We start from the raw sequence: 12,055 nt of genomic DNA, 5'->3' as shown, positions 1-12,055 counted from the left end.
TCCTGTTTGATGTGTGTGCAAAGTTTCATGAGTTTTCTCACATGTTTAGACAAAAAAAAGCAGCATTTTACTTGGCAAACAATGCATCGCTATGGCAACGGCGTGCTACAAAATAAAAAAACTTTCGATAACTTTGCATCTTAAACATCTTAAGATGAAACACACCAAGTTAGAAGACGGTAGGATGAATTTTGTAGGAGGAGTTAAAATATGACCCCTAAAAAAGGCCACAAAAAAAGGCTACAAATTCCATAATAAATCAAAATGGCGGACTTCCTGTTTGGTTTAGCACATGGTTCCAAGAGACTTTTTTGTACATCGTGGGCTCTTATGTATGCCTGCAAATTATCATAGCGCTAGGTGAAACGTACAACCGGGAATGCTTCGTTAAAGAGGAGTTTTTTAGCTCAAAATGTGATGCCCGGCCCCTGGGGGACTTCCTGTTGGGTTAGCACAGGGCACCAAGAGACTTTTTTGTACATCTTGGGCTGTTACATATGTCTACAAATTTTCGTAGCTCTAGCTGCTTCGTACAAATGGGAATGCTTCTTTAAGGATATTTTTTTTTTCCTTTGCCAACAGTGCATGCCATGACAACAGCGTGCGACGAAATACAAAGCTTTCAATAACTTTTCATCTTCAACATTGTAACGATTATCGGCCGGTTGTAACTTTTTGCAACCTCAGTTCCAAAGGAATTCCACTCTTGTCGCCTGGACATGCCACCGTGGGGGGTGGGGAGGACAAGAACATCCACCACAAAGAGCCACACATGTTCTGACTGACACGCGCACACGCACACACACACACACACACACACACGTCAGAACAGTAAAAGCCTTCTTAGAAACTTGACTTTCTTATTTTGCAACAGAACAATGAATTATGAAATGTTATGTTTGCCATTTGTGAAATGTTGACTCCATGAAATGTCATGAAAATGTTCCATTGCAGTGGCAGATTCTCCACTAAACTTTCATGCGTATGCACGTTTTAACAATGTAAGCTAGGTAACATTTCATTTGAGGTATTCAATTGTACGTGTTGCATTGGTTGAATTCTGACCTTAGAATCTCAACACACATGGGATCCAGATTCAATCTGATTAGTCTACCAAAACCCTCCCCCAGCTGGTAACTTTCCACTTTGGTCTCACCAGACCCCTGGTGTGGAGGCCGCCACCCTCCCAATTTAAAAGCACGCTCCCTGCGTGCTGCTCTCTCTCTTTTCGCTGCTCTTTGGCTCCGCTCTTTTCGCTGCTTCTCTTTCCGGGTCTCCATCGGCGTGGTTGCCAGACAAAGGGCTAGCCCAGCTAGCTTAACCTCCAGCACACGGCAACGCACAGAAGCCATCGCGTGTAGCGACAGGCACAGCGAAACACGCTGCTTTTAGTCCCTGCAAAGGCTCAACGGATGGTGCTTTTCCCAAGCACCGAGGCCTCAACCAAGAGGGCCTCTTCCCAGCCAGCAGGTTGACCCCGTGACGCTCGGTTGGCCAGCCGGACGACCTGTCTCTCCCTCTCCTGAACTGAACCTTCTCCATTCTATCTTCAAACGGGCTTGGCAAGTCTCCATCCAGGGTCCTGCTTCTCAGACCAACCCCATCTGTAAGTGCAACTGCAGGTGTTGGCGCAGCCATGCCTCAGGACTTGGAAATGCCGGCAGACGGAGGAAAACACAAGACAGCAGCAGTTTGCGTTCGGCCTGCATGCAATTCACTTAGTGACTGAGTGCACAGCCATTTATTTGAATGAACACCGGTGTGTAACCCCGCGCTCCGTCAGCCAACTCAAGAATGTGGCGCTGAGGTTTGAAGCTCGGATCAAACTCCTCAAATTTTTCGATGTCGGTGATGATGTGCTTCGTCGCTCCTGAGTCGACCATGAGACCCTTCGCATTCACTGTGCTGACAGGCTCGTGCACCTTAAATGCGAACGTGTGGTCCTCTTCGTCCACCGCTTGCTTCGCTTCATCCCGCTTTCTCCGCCGACATTGTGCGTCCTTATGCGTAGCATTCTTGCAGAGACTGCACCATTGTCTTTTCTCTCTACGCTCTCCAGTCGATGCGCACTCCGCGGCTTTGTGGCCTTTTTGTCCACATTTAAAGCAGGTGATCTTTGCTGCCCAATTGTCTCTTCCTTTAACCTTCATCACGCTATCCTCGCCTGAGCTCGAAGCTCCAAACTTCTCCGTGCTTTCAGAGCTTCTCAATTTTGTTTTAAATTCGGCGAAGGTTATCTTTTCGTCACTCTGCGTAACATGAACAGAGAACGGTTTAAACGTGTCAGGCAGGCCCTTTAAAACCATTGCGGTCAGCAAGCTGTCACTCAGTGTCTCTCCTGCGTTACGCAACGCTGTAATGGCAGTCTCTGTGCGAATAATGTAGTCCGTGACACTTTCGTTCACACCTTTTTGAAGAGATGTCAGTTCAGTGTACAAACTAATTACGCGCGGCTTTCCTTTACCTGCGTAATGGTCGCGCAGAATCTGCAGCGCTTTCCTGCCATCATCCGCGGCGTCCCTCATCACAAGTGACAAACTTTTGTCGTCCAACAGCTGAATTAGAACTGCGTACGCCTCTTCATTTTTACTGGTGTCTTCATCTGCATCATCCATGTCTGCATCGGAAGGTTCACTCAAGATCGTGTTCTTGAGATCGAGCAGACGCAAATGTGCCAGGAACTTTGTTTCCCACAGTTCATAATTCTTTTCATCTCCGTCAAAACATAAACGATTCCATCGGCTTCCAAAATCTTTCCCGTATCTACTACTGGGCCCATAACCTGTTGGCGCAGCCATGCCTCAGGACTTGGAAATGTCGGCAGACGGAGGAAAACACAAGACAGCAGCAGTTTGCGTTCGGCCTGCATGCAACTCACTTAGTGACTGAGTGCACAGCCATTTATTTGAATGAACACCGGTGTGTAACCCCGCCCACACCCAGTAGTAGATTACGTCAATTAAGAACACCTGACAACAATCCAACAGCAGGCCTTCGCCAGATTACAAATTGGTGCAAACTAGGTTGATTGTGGGTCCCATGTTGGGTTGATTTAAGAAATCCATCACCTTGGTTAAGACCGTTTCTCTTTTCTTCTTTTCTTCTCCTTTGATTATTTTTATTATTTTAGTTCTCGTTTCATTTCCTATCATAGTAGTTAGTTTTGCTTCTTTAAATTCTAAGTAGATTATCCCACCTAGGTTAGAGAATAAACGTGCACAAAACTCAACCCCTGGTTTACTGTGTGTGTGTTTCATCAATTTATAGTGACCTCTAAGCTGAACAAAGAACTCACAAAATTGTAGTAAGGGCACAACCTTCATTTTAATGACTGATTCAACGAGGTTCTCATCTGTTATCCTGATAAAATTATCAAAAAGAGATGTGGTGCTCCGCAGGCAAGCTCAACTTAATTTAAATATTAAGTTTGAGTCTCCTTCAATTAATGAGCCAATTGATTATCAATTTAATAATTAACAATTATTGATTTAATAATTAATTGGACCGATTTCCCTTACAACATCTTAATATGAATCACACCAAGTTTGAAGATGATCGGATAAACACTGTAGGAGGAGTTCGTTAAAATAAGACCCCAATGAAATGGCCAAAAAAATGGCAACACGTTCCAAAATAAATCAAAATGGTGGACTTCCTGTTAGGTTTAGCATATGGTTCAACAAGAGTTTTTTGTAGGTCATAGCCTGTTACATATGTGTACCAATTTTCGTAGCTCTAGATTAAACGTACAACCGGCAATGCTTCGTGAAGTACGAATTTTTAAACTCTAAATTTGATGCGCCGCCGCCGTCATATAGTATATCAAAAACTTTTCATTTTTCGCAATGATGTTGTCCCAGGTGTTGAGATGGTACATCCCAAGTTTGAAGTCAATCGGGTTAACCGTGTAGGAGAAGCGGGCAAAAGTATGACCCCTGTAAATGTGCAAAAATTGGACATTTAAATACTCATACCTCACTTTCTGTCTATTTTAGGGTACACACTTCAAAGAGGTTTTTGTTCATTGGGATGTGCTACAGGTGCCACACAATTTTCATAGCTGTCGGACAATCGTAGCGGGACAGGGATCCGTTTAACCTATGTAGGGGGCGCTAAGGAGCCATTTTTCTGTTATCATGTATGGTGACTTTAAAATATCAAATTTTTCGCCAGGCCTGATGTGCGTGTAAAGTTTGGTGAGTTTTCGGTCACGTTTAGTGTCTCAAAAATGTGATCGTTTGCGGAGAATAATAAGAAGAAGAATAACTAGAGCTGCGAGCAGCTATAAAGGGCCCTCGCAACCTGGGCCACGTTGGGGTACTTGCACGTCGGGGTACTGGCACGTTGGGGTACTGTCAAATAGGACAAGGACCATCTAAAATGTTTTTGACAAGCCTAGTGTGTGCAAAGTTTCATCAAAACGCAAAATATGGTGTGCAATTCCCAAAATAAATTCAAAATGGCGGACTTCCTTTTAGGTTTAGCATACGGCTACAGAATACTTTTTGTAGGTCTTAAGCTAATAGGTATGCCTCCGAGTTTTCACAAATCTAGGTCAAGTCATCTTTAGTTGTGTATCGCTTGAATCATACAATTGGAAATGCTCCATAAAAATGCATAGAGGGCGCTATTGAGCACAACGTTGGGTTACTTGCACGTCAGGGTACTGGCACGTTGGGGTACTGTTACATGGAACAAGGACCATTTAAAATGTTAGTTTTTTCCATGCCTTGTCTGTGCAAAGTTTAATGAAAGAGGCCAAAAATGATGTATAATTCCCAAAATAAAATCTAAATAGCGGACTTCCTCTTTGGTTTGGCAAATGGCTACCAGTGTTGCCACAGTTACCTTGAAAAAGTAACTTAGTTACTTTACTGATTACTTGGTTTTAAAAGTAACTAAATTGCGTTACTGATTACTTGATTTTAAAAGTAACTAAGTTAGATTAAAAGTTACTCTGCTGCTCATGCTAGTTGTAGACATTGACAGGGAGCCACAAACTGAGAAATGAGATACTTGCAGTGTGCTTTTAGCTTAGCTGGTGTGTTGGCTGTGGGACATACCTGTGTCGTTTGAATCCATGCATTGGATCGTCACGGGAGTTATTCTTTTTGGCTCGCGCGCAGTACCAATGCCGGCCCGGGACATACAAGTGCACCGAGAGGACTCGATAGCCATGGGAAATACCGAGATGTACGGCACCGGCTTCTGCTAACTGTCTCCATTTGTATGTTGTCACTCGTTGCGCGCGCGCGCGCCGTGTCGCGAGCACGGAAACACGGAAGTAGCTTGAATGGTGATGCTACTGAAATGTAAACAAAACAAGTAGAGCACGGCGCAGAACTCTTGCTATTGTTATGAAAACCATAAAGCCTCACTCGCAACCGATACGGTCGTTTTGCTCCCCTTGACGAACGATGGTTCGGTCGAATCGTTTTTTTGTTCCACCCCTACTGAAAACGTAACTTGTCTGACGTCACTCCCCCTGGCGAGAGGGCGGAGACGACCTCATCCCATAATGCTTCACGGACCAGTTGAGGATGGAAATAAAAATTTTTTTTTACCACTTTTATGGTCCATAATGCACACTTTTTTTGTTGTGTTGTGTGCCTGTTGGTTAATAAAACTAGTAGTAAAAGTATCATCACTTTTGTTTTGAATGTGCAAACCATTCATGACCAGACCATGGCTGAATTCAGTGTGGTGATCAATGACTTCTGCCTCATCTTCGTAATTAGCAGTAGTTGTTTGTGACTGTTACAACAGTGAGATAGTTTGCCTTCTTCATGAAAATGTGGAGTAACGCATTGATTCTCTGGACAGTAACTTTAATCAGACTACTTTGTAGAATAAAGTAACGCGCTAGACTATTAGTTACTTTAGAAAGCAACTTTTTTGAGTAACGCGTTACTAAGTAACGCGTTACCGGCAACACTGATGGCTACATAATACTTTTTTGTAGGTATTAGGCTGATAGGGGTCTGTCCTAATTTTCACAAATCTAGCAGAATCATACAATCGGAAATACTTCATAAAAATGTCTAGAGGGCGCTATTTATTGCAAATTGCACAATAAATCTCTAAAAATTCATGTTCATGACAAGTCTGATGTGTTTGCAAAGTTTCATGAGTTTTCACACATGAATAGATAAAAAAACAAAGCAGCACTTTACTTGGCAAACAATGCATCGCTATAGCAGCAGCGTGCGACAAAATAAAAAACTTTTGATAACTTTGCATCTTAAACATCTTAAGATCAAACACACCAAGTTTGAAGACGGTCGGATGAACTTTGTACGAGGAGTTCGTTAAAATATGACCCCTGAAAAAGGCCACAAAAAATGGCAACAAATCCCATCGTAAATCAAAATGGCGGACTTCCTGTTTGGTTTAGCACATGGTTCCAAGAGACTTTTTTGTACACCGTGGGCTCTTATGTAAGCCTGCAAATTATCATCGCGCTAGGTGAAACGTACAACCGGGAATGCTTCGTTAAAGAGGAGTTTTCTAGCTCAAAATGTGATGCCCGGCCCCTGGGGGACTTCCTGTTGGGTTTAGCACATGGCACCAAGAGACTTTTTTGTACATTGTGGGCTGTTACATATGTCTACAAATTTTTGTAGCTCTAGCTACTTCGTACAACTGGGAATGCTTCATTAAGAAGGATTTGTTTCCTTTGCAAAAAGTGCATGCCACGACAACAGCGTGCGACGAAATAAAGAGCTTTCAATAACTTTTCATCCTCAACATCTTAAGATGAGTCACACCAAGTTTGAAGATGATCGGATAAACTCTGTAGGAGGAGTTCGTTAAAATAAGACCCCTACAAAATGGCCCAAAAAATGGCAACACATTCCAAAGTAAATCAAAATGGCGGACGTCCTGTTAGGTTTAGCATATGGTTCAAAAAGAGTTTTTTGTACCTCGAGGGCTGTTATATACCTCTACAAATTTTGGTAACTCTAGGTGAAACGTACAGCCGGGTATGCTTTGTTAAAGAGGAGTTTTTTTTAGCTCAAAATGTGATGCCCGGCCCCTGGGGGACTTCCTGTTGGGTTTAGCACAGGGCACCAAGAGACTTTTTTGTACATCTTGGGCTGTTACATATGTCTACAAATTTTCGTAGCTCTCGCTGCTTCGTACAAATGGGAATGCTTCTTTAAGGATATTTTTTTTCCTTTGCAAACAGTGCATGCCATGACAACAGCGTGCGACGAAATACAAAGCTTTCAATAACTTTTCATCTTCAACATCTTAAGATGAATCACACCAAGTTGGAAGATGATCGGATAAACACTGTAGGAGGAGTTCGTTAAAATAAGACCCCAATGAAATGGCCAAAAAAATGGCAACACGTTCCAAAATAAATCAAAATGGCGGACTTCCTGTGAGGTTTAGCATATGGTTCAAAAAGAGTTTTTTGTAGGTCATAGCCTGTTACATATGTGTACCAATTTTCGTAGCTCTAGATTAAACGTACAACCGGCAATGCTTCGTGAAGTAAGAATTTTTAAACTCTAAATTTGATGCGTCACCGCCGTCATATAGTATATCAAAAACTTTAGATTTTTTACAATGATGTTGTCCCAGGTGTTGAGATGGTCCATCCCAAGTTTGAAGTCAATCGGGTTAACCGTGTAGGAGAAGCGGGCAAAAGTATGACCCCTGTAAATGTGCAAAACTGGGCCAAAATTGGACATTCAGATGATCATACCTCACTTTCTGTCTATTTTAGGGTACACACATCAAAGAGGTTTTTGTTCATCTGGATGTGCTACGGGTGCCACACAATTTTCGTCGCCATAGGACAATCGTAGCGGGACAGGGATCCGTTTAACCTATGTAGGTGGCGCTATGGAGCCATTTTTCTGTTATCATGTATGGCGACTTTAAAATATCAAATTTTTGGAGCTTTCGGCTCCCACACATCAGACACCTAGGGGTGCATTTGCCTTTCCAACTGATGCAGGATCCAAACGGTCCCTTTCCAAACAGTGGTTTCAGACACCCTGGCGCCTAATGGCCAACACATTTTTGCTGCTGTTGTGTATGACTGCGCTAATGACATATTTAAAATGGCTAGCGCAAAATCTAATCTGCCGCAACGCCATTGAATAGCCAATTCAAGTTGCGCTTCACCCATTCGCACACCCGCACTCATACTTATGACACCATGTGCATAAACAAACATCCTAGAAAGTGTACAGTGACTCAAATGAACTTCAGCAGACTCCCCAAACGACTAAAGCAATTGGTAAGAAATGTGCCTTTAGCTACTGCTTTTCTTAGCTTCTTATTTAAAATAAGAACCTTAATTGTTAACGCTGTTAGTCCAAACACCGTTAACTTGAAAATGGCGAAACACGCGAGTCACGACCGAGATTCCTTTTGCCTAACAACGCGTAGCAAACAAATTACCAATCTACCGTCTCCCGACAAAACAACCAAAAGGACTACGCTAGTCCTCAATCTGCCTAGCATCACGCTAAGCTGAACCAAACTAACCACGAGACAGTTTGGTAACATTTCATTTGAGGTATTCAAGTGTACGTGTTGCATTGATTGAATTCTGACGTTAGAATTTCAGCAAACATGGGATCCAGATTCAATCTGATTAGTCTACCAAAAACCCTCCCCCAGCTGGTAACTTTCCACTGTGGTCTCACCAGACCCCTGGTGTGGAGGCCGCCGCCCTCCCAATTTAAAAGAACGCTCCCTGCGTGCTGCTCGCTCTCTTCTTCGCTGCTCTTTGGCTCCCGCTCTCTTCACTGCTCCTTGGCTCCTCTTGGCTCTTTCCTGGTCTCCATCGGCGCGGCTGCCAGACAAAGGGCTAGCCCAGCTAGCTTAACCTCCAGCACACGGCAATGCACAGAAGCCATCGCGTGTAGCGACAGGCGCAGTGAAACACGCTGCTTTTAGTCCCTGCAAAGGCTCAACGGATGGTGCTTTTCCCAAGCACCCTGAGGCCTCCACCAAGAGGGCCTCTCCCCAGCCAGCAGGTTGACCCCGTGACGCTCAGTTGGCCAGCCGGACGACCTGTCTCTCCCTCTCCTGAACTGAACCTTCTCCATTCTTTTTTTTTTTTTTTTTTTTTTTCTTTCTAGAGCTCAGAATTGTTCATTCGGTAGTCTTACCGATTCAACGTCTTGTCATCATTGCTCTTTTTTTTTTTTTTTTTTTTGTGTGTGTGTGTATGTGTGCGTGCGTTTGCGTGCGTGCGTGCGTGCGTGCGTTTGCGTGTGTGCGTTTGCGTGCGTGCGCGTGCGTGCGTGTGCGTGCGTGCAAATACGTATAAATTTATACTCATTCATTCACCTAAAACCTTATAAATATCCCATTACCCTTCGCCTTAACCAGGTACTTCAGAATCTTGCCAGAGTCGTGAGGTTTAAATGGTCAGGAGACCAGAGAAAAGGTCAGAAAAAAAAAGAAATAAAGAGAAAAGAAAGGTAAATCAAAGTGAAATCCAGCACCGACCAAACACTTCCTGCCTTCCCCATGATTACAAAATCAAAGTCTTACGCCAACCCCGGAAGCCTCTAAATTCCAGCAAATTTAGCGAGATCTCAAGAGCCCAGAGGAAAAACTAAAGAGAGGAAGGAGGGAAGGATCGATAAGGCAGAGTGAGATCCATAGAAGCCAGTACATCCAATCCATCAAGGTGAAGTCCAGCACCAACAAGACCCCTCCTGCGTGGTTACAAAACCAGAGTCTTATGCCAACCCCAGAAACCTCATACTTCTAATAAATTAAGATCTCAAGTGACCAGAGGAAAAACTAAAGAGAGGAAGGAGGGAAGGATAGATAAAGCAAAGTGAGAACCACAGACACCAGCACCAACTGATTCAAGGGGCTGCTTTTAGTCCCTGCAAAGGCTCAACGGATGGTGCTTTTCCCAAGCACCCTGAGGCCTCCACCAAGAGGGCCTCTCCCCAGCCAGCAGGTTGACCCCGTGACGCTCAGTTGGCCAGCCGGACGACCTGTCTCTCCCTCTCCTGAACTGAACCTTCTCCATTCTATCTTCAAACGGGCTTGGCGAGTCTCCATCCAGGGTCCTGCTTCTCAGATCAACCCCATCTGTAAGTGCAACTTTGAAGGCCTTCGCCCTAGTACAAATTGGTGCAAACTAGGTTGATTGTGGGTCCCATGTTGGTTGATTCAAGAAATCCATCACCTTGGTTAAGACCGTTTCTCTTTTCTTCTTTTCTTCCCCTTTGATTATTTTTATTATTTTAGTTCTCGTTTCATTTCCTATCATAGTAGTTAGTTTTGCTTCTTTAAATTCTAAGTAGATTATCCCACCTAGGTTAGAGAATAAACGTGCACAAAACTCAACCCCTGGTTTACTGTGTGTGTGTTTCATCAATTTATAGTGACCTCTAAGCTGAACAAAGAACTCACAAAATTGTAGTAAGGGCACAACCTTCATTTTAATGACTGATTCAATGAGGTTCTCATCTGTTATCCTGATAAAATTATCAAAAAGAGATGTGGTGCTCCGCAGGCAAGCTAAACTTAATTTAAATATTAAGTTTGAGTCTCCTTCAATTAATGAGCCAATTGATTATTAATTTAATAATTAACAATTATTGATTTAATAATTAATTGGACCGATTTCCCTTACACTTTGGAAAGCAAATTTTTTGGAGTAACGCGTTACCGGCAACACTGGTAACCACGCAGGAGGTGTTTGGTTGGTGCTGGATTTCACTTTGATGGACTGGATGTACTGGTTTCTATGGATCTCACTCTGCCTCATCGATCCTTCCTCTCTTTAGTTTTTCCTCTGGTCTCTTGAGATCTCGTTAATTTGTTAGAATTTAGAGGCTTCTGGGGTTGGCGTAAGACTTTGATTTTGTAACCATGGGGAAGGCAGGAAATGTTTGGTCGGTGCTGGATTTCACTTTGATTTATCTTTCTTTTCTTTTTATCTTTTCTGACCTTTTCTCTGGTCTCCTGACCATTTGAACCTCACGACTCTGGCGAGACTCTGAAGTACCTGGTTAAGGTGAAGCGTAATGGGATTTTTATAAGGTTTTATGTGAATTAATGAGTATAAATTTATACGTATTTGCATGCACACGCACGCACGCACGCACGCACACATACACACACACACACAAAAAAGAGAGCAATGATGATAAGACGTTGAATCGGTAAGACTACCGAATGACCAATTCTGAGTTCTTGATTGGCTGTAGCGTTGCTGGAAGGATATGATGCATATGACATGACGTGCGCCGTAACCTTGGGAGCCATCGTAACCATGGACGCCACCATATTGGGTTTGCGCTCATGGGTGGGGGGGGGGGGGGTGGGGGGTTGGGGGGCTATTGAGGGGGGGGGGGGGGTGGGGGGGCAAAAAAATTGTTGTGTGAAGAGAGCGAATGGAATACAGACGGACCGACCGAAAGTATTTAACCGATCAGTTTTCAAAAAACGTTCCAGCACTAATGTCTATAACTTAGTGTCTGTGCTCTACAGGCCTGCTGGGATGGCAGTCATCGGTCTGGCTTTTGGGCAGCACATTCTGGAACCTTTGTTTATGCCCTGTGATATTCCACCTATTGCTGTCAAACTATCTACAGCCTTTGGCATCAGTATGTATTATCTTTTATCTATTATCCATTTTATTTTTGTTAACGTAACAGCACTAGATATGTCTAAAAACGGTATGTCAAAATGTACTGTGGGAGTCATAAAAATAATAATGCAATAAGTGCACATTTGCTTTGATAGTAGAACTTCAATTGTGCTTTCCTGAATGGTCCCATTAGCAAGACGACATTGAATAAACATTGATTTTCCACCCAAATCATCAGTATGGTTGACATTGAAATTTCCAACAATAAACGTTGAATCAAGGTTGCAAATACTGATGACACCTTGATGAACCAATGTTGACAAATAGTTGATTTATGATTGGCTGAGAAATATGATTGAGAAGTCATTGAATTATGGATGAGCTGGGGTTTTGGTTGAAAAATATTTGTTGACTAAACTCATGAAATTATTTTTTTTTTGGTACTTTGTCACCCACTCACACAAACCAACT

The 12,055-nt window shown here is 43.2% G+C and overlaps 1 protein-coding gene across 5 annotated transcripts in view; it reads left to right on the top strand.

Moving 5' to 3' along the window:
- slc7a11 (solute carrier family 7 member 11) overlaps positions 1 to 12,055 on the top strand; it is a 345,019-nt gene that overhangs the window by 17,319 nt on the left and 315,645 nt on the right. For all 5 annotated transcript variants that reach the window (XR_013285012.1, XM_077532376.1, XM_077532377.1 and 2 more), the window contains exon 3: positions 11,485 to 11,600. Coding sequence is in view for 4 of the 5 variants with exons in the window: in XM_077532376.1 (XP_077388502.1) it covers positions 11,485 to 11,600 (116 nt within the window). In the remaining variant the exon portion in view is untranslated. The remainder of the gene's footprint in view (positions 1 to 11,484; positions 11,601 to 12,055) is intronic.

The sequence above is a fragment of the Festucalex cinctus genome, chromosome 9 (genome assembly GCF_051991245.1).
Source record: "Festucalex cinctus isolate MCC-2025b chromosome 9, RoL_Fcin_1.0, whole genome shotgun sequence".
In the NCBI taxonomy this organism is placed as follows: domain Eukaryota; kingdom Metazoa; phylum Chordata; class Actinopteri; order Syngnathiformes; family Syngnathidae; genus Festucalex; species Festucalex cinctus.
The sequence above is the reverse complement of the archived record's forward strand: the minus strand, read 5'-3'. Positions and strand labels throughout refer to the sequence as shown.